The sequence below is a fragment of the Sciurus carolinensis genome, chromosome 15 (assembly GCF_902686445.1).
Source record: "Sciurus carolinensis chromosome 15, mSciCar1.2, whole genome shotgun sequence".
In the NCBI taxonomy this organism is placed as follows: Eukaryota; Metazoa; Chordata; class Mammalia; order Rodentia; family Sciuridae; genus Sciurus; species Sciurus carolinensis.
The window spans coordinates 11,055,225-11,083,079 of record NC_062227.1 but is presented as its reverse complement, the minus strand read 5'-3'; the positions used below and the strand labels follow the sequence as shown (position 1 = coordinate 11,083,079).

Genomic DNA, 27,855 nt, shown 5'->3' with positions numbered 1-27,855 from the left:
CATTTCCGGAAGCACTCTGCCGTTCCGTCTTTCACTTCTCATCCAGCCAGTACTTCCTAAATTTGTAGCCATTTTATGTGATGCCTTTCCAGTTCCTCAGGATCCAGCCTCAACTGTGAAGAGGGGTCTGAACCCCGCAGGCAGTGAGAATGAGTCTGCGCCTGGGCAGAGCGAGGCTCCCACGGCAGCCTCCCGCACAGCACCCAGCCCTGGACTCCGGTCTTGAGCATTGTGGTTCTCCACCGGGGTTCTTGGCATAAGCTGAGTTGTGTCCTCCATGATTCCTAAGTTAAAGCCCCAGCCTCCGACGTGGCTGTTTGGAGACAAGGTCTTTGGGAGGTGATTTAGGCTAAATGCTGTCATAGGGTGGGTCCTATGATAGGACTGCATCCTCGAAGGAAGGCCAGACCTCTGTCTCTCCACGTGCACACAAAGGAAAGGCTACGTGAGGACACCAGTTACCAGCCAGGAGGACAGTCCTCACCAGCCACCAGCACCTTGATCTCAGACTTCCTGCCTCCAGAACCATGAGAAAATTAATGGCTGCTGTTTAAGCAGCTACAGAGGCAGAGACAGCCATGAGCAGTCACCTCCTGGGCTCCCAAGACTGAGAACAGGCAAAAGGTTTCCCTGCCCCACAGCCACCTGGGCTGGACCCGCACGGCCGATGCTGCCCGTGGCATGATGCCCAGACACACCTTTGCCCTGATGGTAGTGAAGGAATTGGGGAGTTAATTCCTCCTCGTATTGAAATTGCTCAGGAATCCATGCGCTTCCCGTCTCCCCTCTGCCCAGGACTGAGGATCTCCAGCTCCCCCGTGCTGCTGCTGATGCACTGTGACATGCTTCTGCAGGATTTTCCCTCCCCTTCCCTTCTCTCCCCTCCTCATGGCTGGGACATGTCACAGCCACCTCTAGACATGAAGAGCCTCTCACGGAGCCAGGAGGTCTCAGAACACACAGTGGTCGGGTGGGGGCACGGGGAGCTGGAACTCTCCCCAGCCCCACTTTGGGGTGGGATTGCAGGGGACACACTTTTGGGACCCCTTAAACATGGCCTAGAGCCACTCTGTGGGGACACCCTGGCAGGAATAAGGCAGAGCTGCGTCCAGGGAGCCTCCAGCCTCAGCCGCCTCTCACACCGCCCTCCGGAGGGCAGTGCAGACTTCTCCAGAAGCCTCCTGCCTCCCCAGCAGGCTGCCACCCATTTGCCCCACAGTCCCAAGAGGACAAAGCTCTGCCTCTTCCCCACTTGGGGAAGATCCACGTTGAAGAGCAGCCTTCCCAGTGCACGGGGCTCACGGAAGACGGCCACTGGCCCTCCTCCCGCTCCTCAGCCACTCTGCCTCTTCTCCCTCCTTGTCACCTACTAGCACACTGGGCGCTGCTGTCCCCCTCCTGAAAGTGCCCACTGGAACCTTTATCCTCAGCAGACCAGGTCTTTGCTCATCCTGCAGGGAGAGGGTTAGGGGACGTCGGGGTCACCAGGAAACCTGGCCCAGGTGGAGGGGGGAGGGCAGAGCCCCTCCACACGCTCAGAGCCCAACATGAGAAAGGAGGGGTCCGCTCTAGACGCAGGAACTAAAGGAGCTGAGAGACGCCAGAGGTGGGTTCTATGCACAGCAGTGGGCTCGCGCCCCGGGGCCTCCAGCATGCGGTCCTGCTCACGGACATGGTGCAGGGCGCCTGGCCACCCTTGGCTTCACGGAGGGTATCCAACCCTTCCTCCACGTCTTTCCCTAATTCATCAGAATAAAGGGGGAAGCTTAATGCCACCTCTTTTCATATTATTTTTAAGATTAATAATAGAGTTTTAAAATCAGTTGAAGAATTCTGTCAGGTCCCACGGCGCACACTTGTAATCCCAATGGCTCAGGAGACTGAGGCAGGAGGATGGCAAGTTCGAGGTCAGGCTCAGCAACTGAGCAAGGTCCTAAGCAACTTAGCAAGATCCTGCCTCAAAATTAAAAATTAAAGAATAGGCTGGGGGTGTGAGTGTTCAATCCTCAGGTCATCACTGCCATCCTGGTGTCTGGATGGCGGGCGCCAAGGCTCCCGGGAAGGAAACTCCCAGGGCTACAATTCCGTGCTGGAGGCGATGTCCTTCTGTGCGAGGAGACATGGCAGAGCGACCGATCCTGCAGAGGAACGTGATGGATGGGGACGGGGGAGGGAGGGGCTCGTCGGTGACCAGGGGAATGGGCAATCGTGCTTCATGTTTACTCCGACTGTGGAGGTCCAGTGTCCCGCGGTGATCTGTGAAAATGGTCCGCTACTCTCTTTGTTTGGTTTTTTTTTTTTTTTTTTTTGCGGTGCTGGGGATTGAACCCAGGGCCTTGTGCTTGCAAGGCAAGCACTCTACCAACTGAGCTATCTCCCCAGCCCTGGTCCGCTACTCTCTTGACCCAGAAAACCCCACAAAGTCATGCAAATCAAGAGGTTCAAATCTTCGCGTTCACTTTAAGAACACCGGTGAAACTGTGCAGGCCATCAAGGGTATGCATATCTGAAAAGCTACCAAGTACCTGAAGGATGTCACTTTAAAGAAGCAATATGTGCCATTCTGGCGTTACAATGGTGGAGTTGGTAGGTGTGCCCAGGCCAAACAGTGGGGCTGGACACAGGGACGGTGGTCCAAAAAGAGTGCTGAATTTTTGCTGCATATGCTTAAAAATGCAGAGAGTAATGCTGAACTTAAGGGTTAAGACGTAGATTCTCTGATCATTGAACATATCCAGGTGAACAAAGCACCCAAGATGCACCGCCGTACTTACAGAGCTCATGGTCGGATTAACCCATAGATGAGTTCCCCCTGCCACATTGAGATGATCCTCACTGAAAAGGGAACAGATTATTCCTAAACCAGAAGAGGAGGTTGCACAGAAGAAAAAGATATCCCACAAGAAACTAAAGAAACAAAAACTTATGGCACGGGAATAAATTCAGCATAAAATAAATGCAAAAAAAAAAGAATAGGCTGGGGCTGTAGCTCAGTGCTTGAACATCCCTGGGTTCAATCCCTGGTACCAAAATAAATAAATAAATTATACGCACTCTGTGTGCGCAAGGGCCCACCCCAGCCTCTGTCTGATACTTCACCTGCCCCACCGAGTCAAAAGGTGTTTGTCCTGAGTGCAGACACAGACCAGGAGTGCAGAAACCCCTTGGTAATATTAATAGAGTCAATGAGTACAAATTTCAGGAACAACCACAACAGAAATTTAACAAGTTCTGGTGTCGTTAAAACTTGAATGTGGTATCAGCTCTTCAGAGACAAACCAACAAACGCGGAATGCATTGTGTGAGGAGGCGGGGGTGGGGTGGCCGAGGGATGGGAAGAGCCACCTGCCTGGCCTAGGCGCACAGCCTCAGCCTCTGCACAACTGCTCACCTTTCCGTTGGTTTGAGGACCAGAGGCCACTGAAGTGTGCGAGGGAATCGGCCACTAAGTCTGATCAGATCCTCATTCGGCACCAGCGGCTGTCACCATAGCAATGGGCACACAGCAGGATCCCTGCCCACCATCACACACTCCAGAGGTACCGTCCCCTACTGCAGTAGGAGAGAAAAAGGATTTCAACCAAGAAAATGAGAGCCGAGTTCTGATTCTGCCAGCTGGCTTTGAGATTTCTTTAGGTTTTCTAAGTTTTCCCGTCTGCAGGCCTCAGGTTCTTGCCTGCATAATGGAGGCTCCTACAGCTCTCATTGTCTATAGGCATCAAAACGATGTTGAGAATACTCCTGGCATCCTCTGAAGCTAACCAAATGATTAAGAATTAATCCTAATAACAGAAAACACTGACATAATCTTTACCAGGTGCTGGACACCATCCTAGAAGTTTGCATGTATTAGCTATCTGCCCAATCCCTCAGCAACCTGTCGAGATGCCATCAATCATCTCCATGTGACAGATGAAGGAACTGGGCATGGCAAGGTGAATAAACTCAGCACTGAGGTCACATCTAAGTACAGGATCCAAACCCAGTATGGTTCCATACTCCACTCTCCAAAGAAAAGTACAAGGCAGGTGGGGTGTTGCTCACCTGTAACCCCAGCTCTCAGGAGACTGAGGCAGGAGGATCCCAGGTTCAAGGTCATTTGGGCAACTGAGCAAAACCCTGTCTCAAAGTAAAAGGGCTGGGAATGTAGCTCAGAGGTAGACTGCTCCTGGGTTCCATCCTCAGTACCACCAGTAAATAAATAAATAAACAACTGGAAATTACAAAACAAAACCAAAAGCTACGTTCTAGGAAAAACTGCCTTGGGCAGTGCCAACTGCTCTAGTGGATGGATGAAGCCCCCGTAGGCAACGAGGTCTGCAGCCAGGAAGCACAAGTCCGCAAAAGCAGTGGCACACTTTGCTCCACACAATCCATCCTTCTTCCATTCTTCCTTACTCCCTCTCCCCCATTATGTATCAGCAAGTGTAGAGGGAAGGGAAATGAGGGGTGGGGAGGGGGAGGGGGAAGGAAAGATAACGGAATGGGACAAACGTCATTACCCTGTGTACATGTGATATTACACAAACCGTGTGACTCTCCTTCAGGTACAACCAGAGAAATCAAAGTTAGACCCCATTTGTGTACAATGAATCAAAAAATAATAATAAAAAATAAATAAATGGTATGAATCTACATCATGTACAACCATAGAAACGAAATGATGTACCCCCTTTTGTGTACAATGAATCAAAATGCAGTCTATAAAAAATAATTAATTAAAATAAATAAGTAAATAAATTTTTAAAAAGTACTAGCTACCCTTCAAATGCTCAAAGAGTTCCATGTGCCTCCTGGCTACAGCATTAGACAGGGCAGAAGGGAGAATTCAGGCATTTGATCACCTCCATCTTAAAAACAAGTCACAGCCAGGAACAGTAGCACACGCCTATAATCCCAGCAATTTGGGAGACCGAGGCAACTTAGCAAGACCCTGTCTCAATATAAAAAAAAATAAAAAAATAAATAAAAAGTTTTTTAAAAGACTGGGGGTGTAGCTCAGTGGTAGAGCGCCCCTGGGTTCAATCCCCAGTACCACTACTCACCCCACCCCCAAAAAAAGAGAAGTCACTCCCTCTGGGTTGTCCCCAGCCGGAGACCTGGCCCATCTACAGCAGTGACATCACACAGTAAGGATACTGCCTAGGGCAGGGATGGGACCAACTAAGGCAAGCCAAGTGCATAGGACGCAAAATGTAAGGAGGCGTGGGTGCTCAGGGTCTGTGAGTGAGGGTCCCCTTGAATTCCCAGCACCTCAGTCTGGTCCCGTCCCCATGGTAGGGAATGGACGGCAATAGGATGGAGAGAGCCCAGAGCCAGCCTGGCCTATAGGCTGCACCTCACTGGATATTTACAGAGAAGAAAAGCCCAAGTGTGTAAGTCATGGCTCAGTGCCCTCACTATTTTAGGGGATCATTAGTGTCTTACTGTACTAGTAGGAGAAAGATTATTCCCTAAGTAGCGATAGGACAACTGGCATACCATTAAAAAAATAAAGATGGATCACTTTTTTTTTTTTTTTTTACTCTTTTGCCAATTCCTTTACAAATTAATTGTATTCCAACAAAAGTCATCGAAGGCATATTGCAGTAATAGTTAAGACTGGCATTGTGTCCATCAACACAGGACTGGATAGAATAAATCACACCGCACCCACACGTAACATGTCAATCAGACATTAAAAATAATTCAATGAGGCAATAAAGAGCCATAGGACATCTACCATGTATCAGTTCTTCGAACAAGACAGGTGGAATTTCGGTTCTATTCTGGTCAGGGAGAAAGACAACAGACATATACATGAGATATCATTTACAATAGCGTCAAAAAAATAAAACACTTAGGAATGAACTAAGGTGAAAGACGCGAAGGCCTGAAGGAAATTAAAATGATGTATTCTATGAATTCACTGCAAATGCTTACTCACGAAATAATAAAGTCTTAATCCTGAGGATCTGTATTTACCCAGAATAATAAGGGCTCTTTTATATGAAAGATAAAGGAGACATGATTTGTGTGTCCCTGGCCAGGCTTCTCCCTGTTCCTCCACAGGCAGAAAAGGGAAACGTATTTTTGCCCCCTTAGACTCTCTGCCTCCATCCACCAGGAAGATTTCTCTGGGTCCCCGGAGTCCCAGTATCAGGAGATGCAGAATCCAGAGAACAAGTAAAGCAAAGCAAATCCAACCAGAGAGCCTAAAACATACTACATAACAAGGAGTTCAGAGAGAGAAGAGTAGGGCGTAGAGCTGGTGCCTGGGCCTCAGGGACCAGGGCAGATGAAGGACTCTAGAGGGAGAAAGTTATTAGCTTTCCATCACTATGACAAAATGCCTGAGATAAACCTACTTGAAGAAGGACAGCTGGATTTTGGCTCATGGTTTCAGAGGCTTCAGTCTACAGTCAGTTGACTCCATTGCTTTGGGTCCTGTGATGAGACAGAACACTGTGGAAGGGAGGAGGCTGGGAAACCCAGAGGAGAGGCTGGGGTCCCAGTGTCCCCGCCAGGGGTACACCCCCGTGACCTGAATTCCTCCACTAGTTCCCACCTCCTAAAAGTTCCACCTCCAATAGTGCCACCCTGGCATGTGCCTTAGGGGATGTTCAAGTTCCCAAATGTAAAAAGCTGGGGAGTTTTTTATTTTTTCTTTTTCTTTTTTTATTGGTGCACTCTAATCATACATAGTAGTGGGATTCATGATGATCTAGTCACACACACATTCGACATGATTTAGTCAATCCCAGCCTCTAGTACCTTCCTTTCCCTCTTCTCCGTCCTCCCCGACCCCCTTGCTCTACTCCACTGATCTCCCTCTATTACTATCAATATTATTTCTTAATTAATGCATTACAATTGCATATAAACATGAGATTCATTGTGGTATATTCAAATATGGACATAGCAGAATTTGGTCTCCATTCCTCAGTACTTCCCCATGCCCTCTCCTCCTCCTCCCCCTCATTCCCCTTCCTTTACTTCTATTTTCACGAGATCCCTTTTTTATTCTCCTTTTTCCTCCCCTAACTTCCATATAGGAGAGAACATTTGACCCTTAACGTTCTGAGGCTGGCTTATTTCATTGAGCATGATGTTCTCCAGTTCCATCCATCTACTAGCAAATACATAATTCCACTTCTCTTTTTTGAGTAAGACTCCATTGTGTATATATACTACATTTTCTTTATCTATTCATCGATTGATGGGCACCTAGGCTGGTTCCGTAATTTGGCTATTGTGAATTGCACGGCTATAAACATTGGAATGTATGTATCACAGATTTCAGCTCCTTGGAGTGGAGTATCTGGGTCAGATGGTGGTTCTATTCCTAGTCTTTCAAGGAATCTCCATACCGAGTGCCACAGCAGTTGTATGAATTTGCAGTCCCACGGCAATGTAGAAGTGGACCTTTTCCCCACATCCTCATCAGCATGTATTGTTATTTATATTCTTGATGATTGCCATTCTAACTGGAGTGAGAAAAAAACCTTAGTGTAGTTTTGATTTGCATTTCCCTGATTGCTAAAGATGTTAAACATTTTTTCAAGTACTTGTTGGCCATTTGTATTTCTTCTTTTGAGAAAGGTCTGTTAAGATCATTGGCCCATTTATTGATTGGGTGCTTTGTTTTTCTAGTGTTTTTTAAGTTCTTTATATATTCTGTGTATTCACCTCTTGTTGGAGGAATAGCTGGTAAAGATTTTCTCCCGTTCTGTAGGCTCTCTTTTCACCCTCTAGTCTCCTTTGCCGTTCAGAAGCTTTTTAGTTTGATACCATCTCATTTAACTGATTCTTGTTTTTGCTTCTTGAGCTTTTGGGGTCTTATTAAAGAAGTGGATGCCTGTACCAATATATTGTACTGTTGACCCTGTTTTCTTCTAGGGCTGCATAGTTTCTGGCCTCATTCCTAGGTCTCTGACTCATTCCTACATTTTTGGCCCACTTGGAGTTGATTTTTTTGCAGGGTGAGAGATAGGGATCTTGTTTCAATCTACACGTGGATAAGCAGATTTCCCAGCACCATTTGTTAAAAAGGCTGTCTTTCCTCCGATATATGTTTTTAGCATCTTTGTCAAGGATCAGATGACTGTATCTGCGTGGGTTTGTTGTTGTGTCTTCTATGTCATTTGTCTTCATATCTCTTTATGCCAATACCATGCTGGTTTTGTTACGATAGCTCTGTAGTATAGTTTGAGAATGGGCATTGTGATGCCTCCAGCATTGTTCTTATTACTTGGGATTGCTTAGAAAATCAGGGGAGATTTTTTTTTTTTTATTGTACACAAATGGGATACATGTTGTTTCTCTGTTTGTACATGGTGTAACGGCATACCATTTGTGTAATCATAAATTTACATAGGGTAATGTTGTTTGATTCATTGTTATTTTTTTCCCTTCCCCCCACCCCTCCCACCCCTCTTTTCCCTCTATACAGTCCTTCCTTCCTCCATTCTTGTCCCCCTCCCTAAACCTAACTCTAACCCTAACACTAACTCTTCCCACCCCCCATTATGTGTCCTCATCCACTTATTAGCAATATCATTCTTCCTTTGGTTTTTTGAGATTGGCTTATTTCACTTAGCATGATATTCTCCAGTTTCATCCATTTGCCTGCAAATGCCATAATTTTATCATTCTTTATGGCAGAGTAATATTCCATTGTATATATATACCACAGTTTCTTTATCCATTTATCAATTGAAGGACATCTAGGTTGGTTCCACAATCTGGCTATTGTGAACTGAGCAGCTATGAACATTGATGTGGCTGTATCTCTGTAATATGCTGAAGAAAATCAGGGGAGATTTTAATGTGGAGCTGCAAATGGTGGAAGGGATCTCCTTCATTAGTTTTCAAATTATGAAAATAATAATTGAAATTATTTTTAAATTATAGACTACTGGGATGTTGTTCTTTGAAGGTGAGACTAGGTCACATGGAATGCTGGAGTGGATCAGTTTGTTCAGGGTAGAAGGGCACCATCCAGGATTTCAGACCCAAGGCTCACAGCTAGCTGTGATCAAAATAACACTTTTAGATCTTTATCATGGGCAATTTTGCCACCCCTTCCCATTTGTGGGTTGGGTTCATTCTGTACAATTGTTATCATTCTTATCCTCCCATGGCAAAATCAAAGACATATTGTAAATATAACATTGAACTTGTAATTCCAAGTGTGGAGGCATTGTAAAGGTTAGGAATTCACGTTTAAAGCAGAAAACTAGAACCACAATCACAAGGCATTTTGTGAGTTCACTGAATTAAATTCAGTTTTAAAAAGGAATCTTCCTTGTTGCACCACAGACAAAATGAACTTCCCACAACAAAAAGGTAAACAGGCAGTTTGAACACATGCATTTAGTTTCACTCTCTAATAAAGTCATTAAAATGACTTCAAAGGAATTTTTTTTTTTTTTTAGATTATGGAAAAAGAAGAAACGAGAACAAAGGTTTGTACAAAGGCCGATTCGGTGGACTCACAAACTGGACCCGAGCTGACACTGGGAAGAGTAAGAACCTCCTGGCTTACACCACAGGACCCATGTCTACACGCACCCCCTTGAGAACAGGCCAGATTAGGAAGGGTGCAATCTGTTCTTGAAAGGGTCAGATCTCTAGAGTCCCTCCCTTTATACCCTGGGTGACTGACCTTCACCACCCCTGAGGAGGCAAATGGGGGCTGTCTTGGGAGAGATGTAGCTGAAATCAGGCAAAATGAAATCTCATTTTCGTGAAAATGTATATTACCAGTCAACTCACGGAGTGCCAACAGACAGCCATCCCCACCTCTGATGAGAGATGAGGGGATGTTTTCTGATAAATATGATCAGTCCAAGAGATAATTCTCCCCGATCAAATGGCCTGAGAAATATCGTTCTATAGTGGAGCTCCAAGTCACCAAACCCCACTGACATCCTACTCAGTTCTTCCCAAAACAAACAGCAGGGAGAAGTAACTTGGGAACAACATAAACCATGTGGAAATAAGACATTTTAGAAATCTGGTTAATGTCCTTCAAAGGTATGAGAAAATATTGCTTTTATGGAACTAGAGCAGAATGCTTTGAGGGAGAGAGGAAAGGAGGGAGAGAGAGAGAGACAGGGAGAGAAACTAATTCAGAAACCCTTGAATCCTTTAGATTAAAATTGTGACAGCTGATAAAAGGAATGGAAGATAGGTTTGAGGAAAGTTCCAAAACAGGAGAACAAAAATAAAAAGAGATGAGAGGTAGAACAGAGAAATATAAGGAAGTTGGAGGGCTGGTCTAAGATGTCTAACATCCAAATACTAGGAATTACAGAAAGACTAAAACAGAAAGCAAAAGAGAGAAAATTCACAAAATAATTCTGGAACATCTCCCAGATGTAAATGTGTGCATTTCTAGATCGAGCGGCTCCAGAGCCAGGCACTAGGGTAAAGACACAAGCTCACTAAATGATGGCAAAAGTGTAGAAGCGCAGGCAAGGGGAAGACCTGGCATGTTCTGAGAGAGAAAAATTGGCCTACTCAGAGGGTCAGAGGTCACCCTGCAGTCAGACCTGTCAGCCATAAGAGACAAGGAAACTACGTAGCAGGGCCTTAAATTACTGAAGAAAAACTACTTCCAACCTAGAATTCTACACTCAACCAATTATCCATTATGTACGGGTTGAATGAAGGTCTAAAAGTTTACACACCTCAAGACAGTATTAGAGGATGTATTCCAACAAAACAAGGAGGTAAGCCAAGGAAGAGAAAGACGGAGGAGCTCAATGCAAGGGAGGTGTGGAGCACCCTCAGGATGACTCCGAAGGGCAGTGTCAGGTTGACCACTGGGCTCTCCATGGACACCTTGGAGAGGCTGGAAGTCTCCAGAAGAGATTTTTCAGGAAGATGAAATAGATATGCTACCTAATGCAGGTGTGTATCTCCAGAGCAGAAAGATATAAATAAGAGGAGACTCAGATAACCAGGGGAGGGTCAGATTAGATTACTTACAGGTTCTGTCTTAGTCTGTTCAGGTTGCTAGAATAAACTACCACAGACCGAGTAGTTCATAACAATAGAATTTTGTTGCTCACAGTTCTGGAGAATGGAAGTCCAGAACCAAAGTGCCAGCGTATTTGGCATCTGGAGAGGTTCTTCTTTCTGGTTTGTATATGGTGCTTTCTCCCTGTGTCCTCACAGGATGAACGGGGCCAGCAGGCTGACTGGGCCTCTTACAAAGGTGCTAATCTCACTTCTGGGGCGGGCACCCTCATGACCTAATCACCCTAAAGGCCCCACCTCCCAACCTGCTCACCTCCAGGGTTAGGTCTGACACATGGGTTCCAGTGGGGAAACACACATTCGGACCACAGCAGACAGGCAGAAAAGAAACAGGAGAAAGAGCAAACAACCCAAAAATGCAGGAGAGAAGAGAGTAATCCCAGAGAGATCCCAGGGCCAAGGGCTCTGAAGAGCTTGCAGAGGAGGTGACTGTACAGAGAATCCTTCCAACCACAGTTAGCATAGGACGCGCTGTTGGGAGCATGAAGCTGTGGACGTGCAGGGCCACCCAAGGCCAGTGTGTCGCCGGGTGTGTCAAGCCAGCCCTGATCAGGCCCAACCCACGACATCCACCCCTGACTGGCAAGCCTGTTTTCCATCTTCCTTCCTCTGGGGACATGAGTGTGTGCTGTGCTATTTTGTAGTGTGTGTGGAATGTGCATTTGTGGTGAGCATGTGATGGATGTGTGGGGTGCGTTGTGTTGTATGTGGTGTGTGTGGTGTGCAGTGTGTGATGTGTGTGGAGGTTGTCTGCTATGCATAGAGCTGTGTGTGTGGTGATGTGCGTAGTGTGGTGTGTGTATCATTGTGTTGTGGTACGTGTTGTGTTTCCAGTTACAATGGCAACTGCGCCTGCTCACAAGTACACTGTGACCATCATTTCCTTGAGAGTGTGCACAGAGTGCTCCTGGGGTTCCCAAGACCTGCAGGAGCCCCGAGCTGGGCCTCTTCAGGGAGAGGAGCGGCACCTGCCCCCAGGACTGCGGCCTATGGATTTGACGCCATGATCTTGGGCTCGCAGGATTGACTTCAGCCGTTTGCCCACAGGCCACCTTTCCGGTCTCCGATGCCAGCTCTGGCTCCCGTGGCAGTCTCGGCCAGAGGCAGTCTTTGGCCCCAGGTGCTTGAGCCCACCCTGCTGCTGCTGGCCTGAGACCACACCAAGGGTGGCAAGGTCGTAAAGATGAAAATCCGGGCGTGCTTACTGAAAAGCAGCAGGCAGGCTTCAGGGACCATATCAACGTATCAACCCATCCACAGCGGCTTTCCTGCTGGACGACGGGATTTTTCTGTTTTTCACGGTAGGAACACACTGCTTTTGTAACACAAGTCACACGTGGCACCCGCAGGAACAGCACCAAATTCGACAATTTTCTGAGAGAAGGCAGAATTTACCTGATATTTGGAAAAACTAGTTGCAAGTTCAAAGCCAGCCTCAGCAGTTTAGCAAGGCCCTAAGCAACTTCAAAAAAAAAAAAAAGCGGGGTGCGGGGCGCATTGGGGATGTGGTTCAGTGATTAAGAGACCCTGGGTTCGATCTCCAGTACCAAAAAAAAAAACCCCACCAAAATCAAATGAACCTGCTATTTCTCGGTTTGGAAGAGAACTGCACTTTGACACGATTTGTTTTAGAGGAAAGTATTGATCACATTAGCTCCATCCAGTAGTCACTCCTCAATCCATAGGATCCCAATGAAGCAGCATCTTGGTTTTCAGTGAAGTTTACTGATAGAGGAGGTGGTGAGAGGTGGAAATGACCACTCTAATTCATCGTCTGTCCCCAACTGCAGCTGTGTGCTACCTCACACACTGATCCTCAGCATAACCCACCCTGTAGCTCACGCCCTGCTCCTTGTTTGGCAATGCTGGGATCCTGAGTCCTCAGGGCCAGCTCTGCTCCTGATTCCCAGCTGAAGGGCCTAGCAAGCCAAGGGAATCCAATGACAGGAACTGGGTTAGTGGAAGGGATCTGGTATTCTCACAATTCAAATCAGCCGGATCAAAATGAGATTGGGAAGGACAGTGGCTATGCATGAAGGCATTCAGCAGGCGGCCATGGGGGGAGCTGGTGGTCTGGACCACAGACAGCACAGGCTGCGTGTGGGCTTTCGGTTTAACTGGTGGATTAGACTCTTTCAGGAAATGTTGAGATTTAACCTTGAATACAGTGGAGTGTGTTGCTTAATGACAGGGACACACATGGGAAACACACAGCTAGACAACCTCACACTGTGCAAACACCACAGACATCACCAGGTAACGGGAATTTCTTCACTCCATTGTCATCCTCTGGGACCATTGTCCTATATGCCGTTCAACACTGACCAAAATGTTATGACTGTGTATAGCCTTGGATATACACAATGTTATTAAAAGTCAGTGTGAGAAAGCACAAAGGGGAAAAAATATCCCAAGAAGGCACATAATTAAAAACTACCACCTCTGACCAATAAACCGTGGAAGGCGCGAACGCTCTGAGTAACTCATTTTCCTTCTATTAGCATCTTGGTTTTGAATGAGAAAGAAGGAAATCAGGTTTCTCAGGTGTAAACATTTGTTTATTAAAGCACAAAGTCAGGCTGGGCACGCAGCTGTGGAAGAGCACTTGTCTAACATGGGTGAAGCCCTGGGTTCAATCCCCAGTACTGCCAAAAACAAACAAAAAAACCAAGAAACCATACTGTCTGCAAACTTGTTTAATATAGTTGTGAACTCATGTAAAACATATCATTAAAATGAGACAGACATCCAGAAAAGTTATCAATGAATTGATCATTTTACCTGAAGAGACTTGTACAAGTAAATGTTTGCATAGATTTCCAAAGCTATGCAAAGAATAAAAATAACCACGAAGTAGCGACAGGATCCAAATGGTGGAGAAGGAGGGTTTTTTTGTTTTGTTTTTTTCCTGAGCAACATTTATTTTCTGCCACAGCTTAGCCCTTCTGCTCTGAAATAAAATGAAACACTGAGTAGAGAGAAAGAAAGAAAGAAAAATGGGCTCCTCCTTCCCTCCAGGGTTTGCCCTGCAGGAGAGGCACCTGTCCAGGCTCTGTGGTCCCTCTCCCAGTTCAACCTGAGAAATTCTGGAACACGTCGGCTGCCGCCTCCACCCAGTTCTGGAAGCAGGCCAGCCCCCGCTCCCGGATCTGCTTCCTCCCCTTGCTGGTGATCACCTCCCCGTTTTGTTTCAGGATCAGGAGCCTGGGGATGGCGGTGATGTGGTACCGCCTCTTCAGTTCACTGCGGGAGAAAACAGGTTAGCAGAGGTTAGCACTTCTGCAGGGACATCTGAAAGGAAGGGGCCCTGGGGTCCTGGCTGGCAGTACAGCCCACTGCCAACCAGACCACCTGTTGGGCTGGCGAGTAACTTTTCTACTTGTTGCGACATTTCTAAGCCAGTCCAGACCTGCAGAATCATCCATCTGCAGAGCTGTTCTTGATCCCTGCTGCCAATACCCTGGCCACCAGCCACTTGGGCAGATTGTGTGTTCAAAAGGTGGCGAGTCTGCCCAAAAAACAGAACTTCTTGTTTGGATTAACTGCTAAGTTAGAATGTGTGTGTGTATGGTTTTTTTCCTCGGACTGAGGATTGACCCCTGAGCCCGGTTATGTACGAGGTAAGCACATGACCACTGAGCTACACCCCGCAGCCCTGCTAATTTAAACCGAAGTAGCTACGTGCAGCTGGTGGCCACAACATCAGACAGTTCAAAATGTACAAGTAAACCCAGTGACTTTTTCTAGTCTTCTCTCAAGAAGAAAAAGATCAGGCATAGGTAATGGTAAAAGTCAAAATTCCATGAGTTCCAAATATATCCAAGGCCTAGTAGACTTTACATGGCCATCAGTGATGCACCCGCTGATTTGGTTGCAGATGGAACATTTCTTACTGCCCTTCACCATCCTCTCTAACCCCAGGAATGGCCTTTTTACAACGTTCTTTGTATTCATTTAGGGAAAGAGGCACCAGCCTCCTTAATTCTGCAGGGTTCCCCCATTCCTTCCAGGGATTACCTCCCTCAGGGCAGGACAGTGGCAAGCGGCAAATAGGGGATCCCATTCCTGTTCCTGACAGGCAGGTCTCAAGGGCCTCATGCCAACAGTAATCTGATTTCCTTCATCTGCAGCCCTCAGGATTAGGAGGCTGAGAGGAAGGACAGCCACAGCCACACTGGAGACGCTCCTATCACCAAGCCCCACCCCTGACATCTCTAACAAGGCCACCTGGCAGCTTTCCAGGAACAGGTCAAAGGTCAACCTTCATTCAAGCATGAAAAAAAATAAATAAATAAATAAATAAAGGAAAAAAAAAAAAAATACACATCCCTCAGGCTGAACAAAGACAGTGTACACTTTGTTTTCAAACACCCGTGAACCTGTGACAAAATCAACTGTGTTCTCAGCCACAACACTAGTCTCAACAAATTTCAAGAGATCATTTAATCAGACCATCATGTAATGGAATTGAAAACCAGTAAGAAATCATGATTAAGAATGAGTTTGAAACTGACTATATGTTGTATGTGAAATAGCCGTTTTGATTACAAAACATTTAGAACAATATGAATGTACGGTCAGCCCTCCATATCCCAGGGTTCCTCACCAATGGATTGAACCAGTCTTGGATTAAAAATATTCAGAAAAAATTACATCTGAATTGATCATGTACAAACCTTTTCTCTTGTTGCTTTTTGTTTTGTTTTGTTTCTGCAGTGCTGGGGATCGAACCCAGGGCCTTATACTTGCAAGGCAAGCACTCTACCGACTGAGCTATCTCCCCAGTCCTTTTCTTGTTCTTATGATTCCCTAAACAATACAGTATAACAACTACTTTCACAGCATTGACTTTGTATTAGGTTTTATAAGTTATCTAGAGATGATTTAAGATCTACTAGAGGATGTGTGTAGGTTATGTGCAAATTGTGTGAGACAGGGTAAGAAAGTTTAGAGTTGAAATGATTGGGTTGTGAGAGGTTTAACCTAATCAGTGCATTCATCTACTTAAATGGATTAACTGGGTAATAACTATAGGCAGGGGGGTGTGGCTAGAGGAGGTAGTGAGACTCGGGTTGATATTTCATCCCTGTGAGCAGAGCTCTCTCTGCTTCTTAATCACCAAGTCCTAAGCTGATTTCCTTTCTCATGCCTTTCTGCCTTGATATTCTTCTGCCTCACCACGGGCTCAGAGCTAGGAAGCTGGCTGTTTGTGGACTGAGACCTTGAAACCATGAGCCCCCCAAAAACTGTTCCTTCTCTACATTATTCTTGTCAGGTCCTTTGATCACAGTAACAAAGAAGCTGACTAAACACAAACACCACACTACTACACCATTTTTTATAACAAATTGAGCATCTTTGAATTTTGTACCTTTGGGAGAGTCTGGAACCAATTCACCCTGGATACCAAGGTACTACAATACTGCAAATGCAAACTTAGGAAGTTATAAACTTAGATATTCTTATCCAACAGTCATACAGCCTATAGTTCCAGCTACTTGAGAGACTGAGGCAGGACAATCACTTGAGCCCATGAGTGTAAGACCAGCCTGGGCAACCCAGCAAGACCCCCCAAAACAAAACACAAACAAAAAATGCTAAGTTCACATATGGACGAGTTACAAATTTAACTCAAGAAGCTGAAGAAATAATGATTGAAAACAGAAATAACTGAAAAAGGAAATGAATCAACAAGTCATTATGGAATGAGCATAAACCCCATTTGACTCTGGAAATTCTAAAATGTGAAACAAATCTTTACTGAGACTGAGCAAGAGAAAAGGAGAGGACATAAGAATACCAGGCGTCAGGCAGGTCCGGCTAGCACACGGGCCCAGCATGGACTTAACAGGTCCTGACCTGCCCCGGAGTTGGGTCCCAGGAAAGGCCTGTTTCCAAAGAAACAGTGCACACAGCCTGCACCCCCTCTCTTGGGAAGCCCTTCCATGTGATGTCCAACAACAGACCCAAGACGAGGCAACAGCAAAGGTGGTACAAGGAACATGTCAACTATGACGTAAAACCACCATAGGGGTTTGAAAAAAAAAATAGAGGGCACTGTGCATGTGCAAAACCACAAGCAGAGCCGATGCAAGTTCAGGTTGAGGGGACACTGGGTCTGTCAGAAAGAGTCAGTCAAACTGAAGCCCAGAAACCTCAGCAGAGCGGGGCCTCCACAGGTCCAGGAACCAAGCTGTGGGCCTGAAGGGGGAGGGGGAGGGGGAGGGAAATTCTGTATAATGCCTGAAACTTGATTGTCTAAGAAACTGGCTTTTCTCAAAGGGATGAAATCAAAAAATGAAGAGCAACAACCCAAAAAGTTTTTTGAGTGAAAACTACAGCAAAATGGCAGTTTTGGCAAGTGGATTTATTTTAGCACCTGTGCTTTGGGTAGTGGGACAGGGCAGGTGGGACCCATCCCTCAAGCCAGGGGGCCTGGCAAGCTTTTGGGGTGGGGAGAATCAGTCAGGAAGGCAGAAGCATCATCTTCCCCATAGATCCCTGAGCCCACCGAAGGCTGACCCAGCACCTGCATTCCTGACTGGTTCCTGGTGACCAACAACAGCATTATCTGCTTTTCTCAGTGGGGTTCCCAGACAGCAGCCTCAGGAAGACCCAGGAGCCCTGACCCTGAGGAGGCTACGATCTGGGTTTGAATACCCCTGGTGGCTTATGTGTGCTCAGGAGTCTCCCAGAACTCTCTGCACCCCTCCACCACAGTGGCGGAGGAGGAGGTGGGGAGGTGCTGAGGACAGTGCCCGTGACAGCCTAAGTAGCAGGGGCCTGCAGTTCGCTACCTGGCATCCATGACTTTGTTTTCTAGCATGGATTATCTGTGTGACTTAGGTAAGCTAATTAGTCTCCTTGTGCCTCAGATTCTTCATCTGCACCATGGGAATAACTGAACCTGCCTCCTGCCATGCAGATTAAATGATAAATACGTGAACAGCCTAACACTGAATGGGGCTCACCACGTAACTACTCAATAAACACTTCCACACAGGGTGGGAAGGACCCACCTCCAATTCCAGCCGGGCTGACTGCTCGGTCAACATAACCCCTGGCCCCAATAACTGGGTAACTAGCAGATAAAGAACAAGCAAAGCTCTGCGGAACATTTGCCTGTGTGCTCAAAGGGTGAAGACGTACAGTCTGAGACACTGCAGTCATTCTGCCACCATGAGGAGAAAGTCAGTTTGCCAGGCAGCCACTGCCTGTAGCCTGAGCTCGAAGAAGACGTGGCGGAAGGTAACCACAAAGCTGTGACCCCAGAGGCCTCCAGCCTGACCAAAGACTAGTTCCTGGCTTCAGGGTCTCATTTAAGTCATTTTACTTAAGCACTGTTATTTTAATCACCTGCAATACTAAATCAAGTTCTGACTCAATCAGAGGGAAGCCAGGCGAGCTCTGAGGGACAGGGGCCTGAGGGGGCACCGACGTACTCTCGCTTCCCTTCAGACACACCCAGTGCAGGCCCTCAAATCCTCACCCTGCAGCCTCTTCCTGGAAACATAACCTCAGAACCACGAAGAAGAAGTAAACAGTCACTGTCCCCTGAAGTCATCTCAGTCCCCTACGGCGCTGAGCTGTGTCCACAGAGAACAGAAGTGCTTTGCAGGAAAATGCGTCGTTGTAACTCAGGAGTATTTTTAACCACTTTGGGAAAATCCCAGAGCCCCACTCATCCTTGTCCTCAGTGCTGCCGCAGTGTTTGTTCCTCCTCTCACCGCACCCAGCCACAACCTTGTCCCTGACCTAAGTGCTTCCCAGTTGCCATGGCAACACCTGACTTTCTTTCCATCTTGGCCAGCAGCAGACTGTTGCCAAGCAGATCTCTCTAAAGCACTTGCTTTTGCTCACTTGCTTCAAACACCCATCAATCATGCACCCTGTGGGTACCAAGTACTGAACCAGGTCTGGCCTGGTCCTGGGGGCAGCAGGACTCAGGAAATCCCCAGGGGCTGGAGCAAAGTACTGCTGGGCCAGAACTGTCTTTGAACCAACAGCCAATAAGATGGAGGAGAGCAATCAGCAGAACACTGTGAACAGTCCAGGGTCTGACTGGACTGAAGGACAGCGATGAGCAGAAAGACAAGGATCCAGGATGGAAGAACTTAATGGATGCCTCCAGTCTGGGGGGCCCAGGGGGCACTGAACACAGGGCTGGAGAGAGGCAAGGGGCAAGGGGTGGTGAGAGAATCAAAAACAGTCTACACAGGCACTAACTCCTCCAGACTCGGTCCACAACTCTACCCCAGCCATTCTCTAACTAAGGCATGAAGTCCATCAAATAAACAGCCAGCCTGGGAGGCACGGCAGGTGCCAGAGGCTGAGCAGACAGGGTGGGGTACCCCTCCAGACCCCCTTGGGGTCCACTCACATTCTGGTTCAAGAGGCCGAGCAGGATGAACACTGTTATGAGATGATTGTTATAAAATTCTGTAGATCAAGTGTCTTGTGAGTGGTAACCTGCAACAGGAATTCCTGCTGGTGAATTTAGAACTTACTCCTTTCTTCTTGAGTTTGACCCATAAACAGTCACAAAGGAAGGAAGACAGTGGGGTGGGATGGAACGTCATCCTGAGAAAAAGGCTCCAGGGAGCAACAGCATCTGTCCCTGGTGCCATCCCCACATTCAGGTGCCACCTACAGTTGGCACTGGGAGGGAAATGGACACCTGGGCAGGGCAATGGACCCATAACTCTAGTTTCAGGGTCACTAGTAATAATCAGCTACTTCTCTGGGCTGAGGGCAGGGCCCCTGCATTGTCAAGTAGGGGACACAGGCTGCACTGGAAAGCACACGTATAACTTTAGAAGGTTGGGGTTTTGGCGTCTTCTCCCCCTCCTATAGGTGCATCTGCAGCTGTCACCTGCCTCCAGTCATGTCAACGGGTAACCCCAAGGGTGTCCTATGGTGATTTCCTTGGAAACCTCAAACGTTCTTCTCTTCCATCATCTTAGGTGGTTCTCCAGGAAGTCAGTGGACACTGTGATGAGCTCAGGCCTCTGGGAAAGGCAGCCCAAAGGTTACCTCCCACTCATCTACCAAGTGAAGATCCTGGGATGTCAGGGTCCTGGGCCCCCTCTCAGTGGTACCAACTGCCAAGTACTGTGTGTCGTGCACATGAACAATTTTTCCCAATAATTCTTGGATGCTTCATGCATTTTTTAGTTCTTCTTGGTGGTGGCGCCTTCTGTTTGGCTCATGATCTGATTTCGTAAATCCAGGCTGGGATAAGGAGAATTTAGGGCATAGCTCCAACAATGCCCACGGAATATTCATTCCACTTCATAGTTTATGAATGACTATGTCAGGGTTAACGAAATTCAGTCTGAGGTAGGAACAAAATGCTAAGTTCACAGAAAAAAAAACTCCCCTGAAGAGGAGGGACAGGGAGACCAGGCAGAGATGGCCAGAGCCCAGTGCCACCCCATACTCAAAGTGGCTCATCTGCCTGCAGCTAGTACAAACAGGCTCTGACCAGATGAACTGGTGGACAGATTATTTTGCATGGCCCCCAAAGTGATGCCCTTCCTGAGTAAATCCCTGGGGGATACAGCTTATCACCCCCTACGAGAGGAACGGAGTCAGGGCAGAAGGATGGCCTCCAAAGCCAGAAGAACTGAACTCTGTGCCCCAGTGACATGTCTGTAAAATGGGGTAACAGACCAGAGTGCTGGCCCATAACCAGTCCACACTGCCAGTAGCCTTTTAATGGATCAGAGCACATCATTAGATGTATCATTCCGCTCAGCAGTAAAACTCCCCAACCTTCCCCCATGGGTAATACCAGAGCTGTGCTCTCCCAGGGCCTGAGCTCTCTGCCTAATTGCTAATACTAGCACCCTCTCACCTTCAAAACAAGTGTGTCCTTTCAAAAGTGTACAGCTTCAATACCAGGGAAGTCCAATCAAGCACACCACTTGAAGAAATTCTCAAATGAATCTTCACGTAAAATTAGCCAGCCATCCCTTAGACATCATCATCAGGTGAGTCTTCACACACCTCCAAGGCTGGCTTCCTTCGGGATCCTCCACCTCATTGGGGATCACCAAAAAGCATGTACTTCGGAGAATAATCAGACTTCTTCCAGTTAAGTACACCTCTACTGGGACTCCCCAGAGTTAACTTCCATTTTCTCAGAAAGAGTATCATCTCGGTATAATTAAGTTAGGGGGTAACTTCACAAGTGAATGATAAACCCAAGGGGCCAGCGTCTAGCAATACCCGGATATTCACATCTGATCTGCATTAGAAAGAGGGTGGGGCTGGGGCAATGCGCTTTATGACGTGTGATGCAAACCTCAGTCTGGACTCTTACATCACAGAAGACCCCACATGCAGGAACAATCAGTTCCCTGCCATACTGCACCTCCCTAATCCCCATGACTCCCTTACTCCTCTCCAGTCCCCCTGCTGATCTAGTCGGAGCCTGTGTGCTCCAACTGCAGGCAGATGAGACACTCTGAGCACGGGGTGGCCTCTGATCATCTCCGCCTGTGAAGCTTCCAGTTCCTTCACAAACTCAAACATCCAGTACAGAGATAAGGATCTAAACAAGGGCTGGGGCCAAGGTCCCTTCGGAGAGCAGGCTGTGGCTTCCAACATCTGCCTCCTCCTAGTTCTTCCTGCATTCATAGCAATGACACTTAGAGTAGTGAATTCGACAGTTTTCGAAATTCCTTCACTACTGCTAAAACCGAAATCGCGAAGTTGGTCAGCACCTGGGTTCCTCCAGCCCTGGCTCCCCTGCTGCCCACAACCACAACTGCTTCACAGTTCTGATCCTCCACTCACCAGCTCCCAGACCCAAGGTTGTGGTTACCAAGGTTACCGAGCCTCCCGCCCACTGACCAGGAGGAGAAAGTAAGAAAGTAACTCCCGCCAGCATCAGCATCACCAGCCATAGTTCCTCCACAGAAATTCAGATCCCCCGAACCCCAGAATCTGCAACTCTAAGACTCCAGTGGGCCTGTGAGCGTGTCCAACAAGCCCCGGGGATGCTAATGCGTCGCGTTTTCGAAAACTGGGGAAGCTGGAACAGACTTAAGTGCAATTTACCTGAACCGGGACCTGAACAGGAAGCGGGGAGGGAAGGAGAAAAGGGGCGTCTGGAAGAGCAACAGGGTGCGGGAGAGGTGTCCTGGGCGGACAGGGCGACACGCGCGGCGGCCCCGCCCCCAGGGCCCGCACTCACTGCCGGTAGGGGTCGTGGAAGGGCAGCGCCAGCCAGGCGCCGTGCTGCTGGCGCATGAAGTTGCGCATCTCCTGCGCGCTGCGGTCCGCAGACACGAAGACCACCTCGAAAGGCGCGGGCCGCCGCGCCTGGCCCACCAAAGCTGTGTAGAAGTCGCAGAGCAGCGGAGTGAAGTCGCGGCTGATGCCGCACCGGCCTGCCGCAAAGTACAGAGCCACCACCTTGTTCTGCAGCGCCGCCTCGGCCTCCACCACCGCGCCCTCGCGGGTCACCAGGCGCCGGCCGCCGAGCACATCCACCATGGCGCGGACGGGCGGTCTCCTGCGGACCGAGAACTCTTGCAAGGGAGCGGGGGTCACTTGCCGACGGAGAACACCTGCCGGCGAACGGTCACTGGCAGGCAGGTGGCTGGGAGCGGCTGCTGTGCTCCGCCTCTCCGCACTGCCCGCGACGGAGCGGCACAAGACCCGCCCCAAGGACTCCGCCTGAACCCCACCTCTGGCCTCGCTTCGGGCCGAAGTAGTGGAGTCGGCGCTGCAGGAGGGAGATACACAGACACCGGCGACCCCAAATGCAGCTGTAGCGCAGCACCGCCTCCAGAGCGAAGCCTGCCGGGCTTGCTACACATCCCGCGGGAAACCGTCGTCTGCGCCCGGAGCCCCGCTCACTGCATTCTTACCCTCTCCCCACCCCCAAAGCGCCACGCCCACATCCCGCGCCCCGCCCCCGCGCTCGCCGGCCTGCGCGGCGTCGCTCACCTCCAGCCCTAGGCCGGCCCTCCACGCCGCCTCCCACCCCAAGCCATTCAAGCCGGTCCTGTCCACCTCTCCCGGCGCTTCCCCGCTACCCACACCAGGTTCCACCCAGCCAAGGCCACCGTCGCCCCACCGTGTACTCCCGAGAGTGTTCTGCCCCTGCGCTTTCCACCCTAGAGCACCTGAACCCTCCCATGGAACTCTTGCCCCAGCCCAGCGCCTTGGAAGGAGGAAGAAGTAATGAGGTTGAAGGCGGCAGAAAGGGGCAGGGCAGGCGGCGAGGAAGCCTGAGCTCTGTTCTTTTTGGCTGTTTACCCCAACATACTACCGGCAGGGAGGGTTCCTGAGGCCAGGAAGAAATTGGGGGGTGGATCTCAAAGAATGTTTGACTTGGAGGAGACACTGGTCTGGGAGAAACGTGTAAGAGGGCGCCAAAAACTCAGTAGTTCAGATAAAGGTTAAATGCAGTATTTTGACAATTCAAAATTAATATTAAGAAGCCCATGATGAACAAAATATTAAAAATTACAGACAGCGAAAGCAGCCAAAATAAGTCACCCCAAAATATGCTGCTTTGGTATATTGGTTATTTTGAGCCAAAGGCACTTGAAAAACAACAAATGCTGGAAGAAGCTTTCGCCTCAAGACAGATTCTCCAAAAGGAATTGTCACAAGTCTCAGAAGTCTCACCAACCAGGAGAGATGGTCAGCACAGGCCAGGCAAGCCGAGATCACCCAAACACACTGGGTCACACCCTCTCCCAGCTGTTCCTCCAGGGATCCATTCATCAATATTACGTGCCCTTTTCCCCTATTAAGACGGAATACACGCTCTTAAAATCTCATTGCTTTTATGGGCATTCGGGGGTCTTTGTTTTTTGTCCTGCCAGCCCTCGTGCAAGTTATATTGAAAGTTAATAAATGTGTGTGCCCTTTTTCCAGTTGTCAGGTCATTTGACAGACCCAACCTTGGAACCTAGGCGGCTTCTGGGAAGGCTCTGCTCCCCTACAACAGGTTCCACCCCACGCCGACTTTGGAAGCCCACCGCCCCGGCCCCCTGAGTTCCGCCCTAGTTTACTTGCCAGTGCCCGAACAAAAAGCAAAGCAAATAAAGAAGCTATTTTGTAGGCGCTATAGAAAGCAGAGAGAAGAGCCGGAGGGAGGGGTGTAATTTAAAATCCCGTGAGCAGGGAAGTCCGGGAAGGTGAGATTGCGCGTCCCTGGCGCTGGCTCCCTCCTGTCTCGCCGCTAATTGAAACGGAAAGAGGCGAAGGTTGATCACTGCTGGCTCAACCGGTCGGTGGGTTGTGTCAATGCACTCAGCCGGTGGAGATGGACAGCGCTGATTGATGGTGCTCTGCGAAGCAGGCTCCTCAATTCGTTGTCCTCTTGGAAGACCAGGGTAAACGGATGGACGAAGCGGAGAACAAAACGCAAAGGAGCTGTGAGCAGTCTCAATCTTGATGTGGAGTCCCTGAGTTTTGTTAAAACTCAGAAATATGTAGGAGGAAGGGAAAGAGGATGGACAGGGGTACAGGGTATAGGTGAAAAGGAGGGAGAGCTTCAGTCTTCTCAGTAGGATAACCATGGTTGACATCAATTACCTGAATTATTTCAAAATAACTAGTATATAGGATTTTGAAAGTTCCCAGCACAAAGAACCTGTTTCTGAAGTTAGATCTGCCAGTTACACATTGTATGCATGAATTGAAATGACACATTGGGCCCCATAAATAAATACTATTATTATGTGTCAAATAAAAGGAAAGATATTTTAAATGGGAAATAAGAGTAATGAAATGCAGCTAAATTCTAAATCTCATTTAAGCTGTACTTTGTTTGGCTTTTAGTCTTCAAACGTGACCAGTGAACCAAAGCAGAGCAGTGCATTCCTCTGAGTCAATGGTACCGCTCACCCCAGGAAGTTCCCCACCATGTGTGTAGATACTGCTTGCCCTCAGGTGCTGTGGGACAGTAGGTGCCTGTGTAGACAGGGATCGTGGTGACATGAGGGTGCCCTCCAGGGAGGTGTGGTTCTAGGGGCACAGTCAGTCAGCCACCCAGGGGACCCCATGTGTGTGTGCAAACCAGGAAGTGCCCCCTTCACACGTCTGCACAGAGACTCTGGGAACAACTCAAAAGACTCATCTGGTTCCACTTCTAAAGGTCATTCTCAAGGTCAGCACTGACCCTCCTGGGGCACCCAGTTTCCAAAGGGAGTTTTGGAAGGCCTTACCATTGCTCACTGCTTGACTTCCCGATAGGAATGGGAATTGGGGCAAGCCCCAGACACTTCTGTTCCACCCCAGGGCTACAAAGGACCAGGCATACTGCTTTGCAATCCCAAAGAAAGAACCTGCAGGACTCAATGGAGAGGTTTTGGACGTTTTATTACTCACATCCTCCTGGTGAGGGAGGGCTGGGATCCACGGAGGGCTGCCCCACCCCTGCAGCAGGGAGAACACACAGGATGGGATGCATACCACGACAGGCGCGGTTCTCTAGATGTTCCGTGTGCGTTCTCCTTTACGACCATGGTCACTCTGCTTTGATTCTCACCTTGACTGGAGACGGGCGGGGTTGTGGCTCAGTGGTGCAGCGCTTGTCTAGCATGTGTGAGGCACTGGGTTTGATTCTTGGCACCACACGTAAATACATACAAAAAGGTCCATTGACAACTAAAACAATTTTTTAATTAAAGAAAAAAAGATTGGAGATAGGAAGTGGCCAGATCCCCCCTCTCCCTTTCTTTCATTATCACTTTCTTTAAAGTCCTTATCTTACTGCAAGCTTTCCTAGGCACTCATTAATGTTTATCCCAAGTTCATACCAAACTTCCTTCCAGAACAGTTAAAAGTGGCCAAGAGTGGCCATCGGAAACCAGCTTTACATGCCCTGGACAATCCCAGGGAACTGCAGCCGAGAAGGGAGCTAATCCGGGGCTATGACAGGATGCATTTAGGGCATGAAAGATTTCAGGCCTAGATAGCCGATTCCAGGAAGGCTACTAGATTAGGACTGGCCTTTGGCAAACCAACCAATCAGGAGCTAACAAGCCAGTGCCTATATACGTCAAAATGTTAAGACCTGGGTACCCTAAGCCGATGGAAACATGCCAAACCACACATGCTGAAAGATCAGCCAATCATGTACTCTGCTTTGTTCAAATTTCCCACTCTACTGTGGAGCTCATAAAAATCCCACCAAATCGAGACTCGGGACTCTCAGACAGTACCTGCTGCGTCAGTGAACGCTGTGAGTCTGAGCTCGAGCTTGCAATAAAGACCCTTTTGCTTTTGCATCGGAGATGACTCCTGGTGGTCTTTGGGGATTCACGATCTGGGCACCACACAGCAAGTCCTGTTTTGATGCTGGCCAGATCACCCCCAGGGAGGCTCTTCACAAGGAGGGTGGAAATGAAGTCTCCACCCTCTTAATACCTCACCTTGGGGATTAAATTTCAGCACATGAAACTGAGGGACACACTCAAGCCACATCCAAACTTTGGCGCCCACACTAATTGAAGGGCAATCTTTTTTTTGCACTTCCTCCTGTCCGACCTTGCCCAAACTTTAGACAGGATCCTCCAATCCTCTTTTCAACTAGGCCACCGAAGTCGCTGCCTGGGGCTTGCCTAAACCAGTCTCAGCAAAGAATCCGGCTAAGTCCACCCCTCCCACCTTGGTGTCTGACCTCCTTGGCCTGCCTTTAGCAAGACTCCTCCTAAGTGGGTTAGCAAGAAACCCCTTACCCAGCCTTTCCTCCCAGTTATTTTCCATCTTCGCCCACCTTGCCACAGGTGACCCCACCCTGCTCCTTGCCTATAAATCCCCACTTGTCTTTGTATTCAGAATTGAGCTCAGTTCCTTCCTCCTTGCAATAGAACTAAAGAAAATCCGTCTTTATTGCCTTGACTGGGTTCTAGCTCTAGTTTTTAGCCATTATCAAAGGCTGTAAAGCCAGGCACAGTGGCGCATGCCTGTAATCCCAGTGGCGGGGGAGGCTGAGGCAGGAGGATGGAGAGTCCAAGCCAGCCTCAGCAACTTAGCGAGGCCCTACACAACTCAGTGAGACCCTGTCTCTAAATAAAATACAAAATAGGGATGGGGATGTGGTTCAGTGGTTAAGCATCACTGAGTTCAATCCCCAATACCAAAAAAAAAAAAAAAAAAAAAAAGGCTGTGACACTTTAGCCTGCAGCAGTGACACAGACCTCAGGGCAGGATGCTCCCAGAGCTGAGGATGACTGACTGGTGGGCTGGGCTTCCAGACCCTCCAGGGAGAAAGGCCATCAGCTGATCCTGACTCTGCCTTGCCCTATTGGGCATGCAAGCCCTACCTCCTTCTAAAGCAGAGAAAGTCCCCTGAGGGTAGGTGTTTGACAGGTTCTTGGACCAGACCCCTCTTCTCAGTTCCCCTCTTTGTTGACACACAGCAAAGTGTTCTCTATCACAAAGGAGGAGCATGTGAACAAAATGTAACCCGTGGCTTCTTGACATGAAATCGACGTTTTCTTTTCACCACTAAGACGCGCATATGATGATTACGATGAACCATTTATTTCTAGCACCACTTATGAATATACAAATATAATTATGGAAATTTTTTTTGCTCTTATCAGCATAGCAAACAAATTAGACATCCCAGTGTGCAAATATAACATTCTGAATTTCCTGGTTTTAAATATTCATGCTTGAATTATTTATTCTCCTGTGTTGATACAGTGTTTGTTCTTAGGGATTGACATAGTAAGGTCTTCATGAATTATTTTCAGAATAGTAGTCAGTCCATCACAGGGAAAGCGCACAGAAGTGAGAATCAGAAGCTGAGATTTGGCGGGGTGAACTGAGGGTCCTCAGACAAGACACCCTAAG

General features: G+C 48.2%; 1 protein-coding gene and 1 pseudogene across 3 annotated transcripts; one reads left to right on the top strand and one right to left on the bottom strand.

The window, feature by feature from the left end:
• The first annotated feature begins 2,483 nt into the window (after window positions 1–2,483).
• On the top strand, window positions 2,484–2,940 carry LOC124965820 (60S ribosomal protein L17-like; annotated as a pseudogene).
• A 10,625-nt stretch (window positions 2,941–13,565) lies between these two features.
• Nxnl2 (nucleoredoxin like 2) lies at window positions 13,566–22,887 on the bottom strand. Of its 3 annotated transcripts, none has more exons than XM_047526964.1 (3): window positions 22,226–22,887; window positions 14,067–14,268; window positions 13,566–13,975 (listed from the first exon to the last, which is right to left on the bottom strand). In XM_047526964.1, exons 1-2 carry the CDS (start codon window positions 22,525–22,527, stop codon window positions 14,097–14,099), a joined length of 474 nt encoding a protein of 157 aa, XP_047382920.1. In that variant the 5' UTR covers window positions 22,528–22,887; the 3' UTR covers window positions 13,566–13,975; window positions 14,067–14,096. The 3 variants fall into 3 exon arrangements, with proteins under 3 accessions (XP_047382920.1, XP_047382921.1, XP_047382919.1); XM_047526965.1 differs by having other exon boundaries at window positions 13,566–13,970; XM_047526963.1 differs by having other exon boundaries at window positions 13,566–14,268.
• Window positions 22,888–27,855: the final 4,968 nt, after the last annotated feature.

Coding starts and splice junctions, on each gene's coding strand:
- Nxnl2 (XM_047526963.1), bottom strand. CDS start 22,527: ATGGTGGATGTGCTCGGCGGCCGGCGCCTGGTGACCCGCGAGGGCGCG. Junction 14,269..22,225: donor TTCCACGACCCCTACCGGCA/GTGAGTGCGGGC, acceptor TTTCTCCCGCAG/TGAACTGAAGAGGCGGTACC.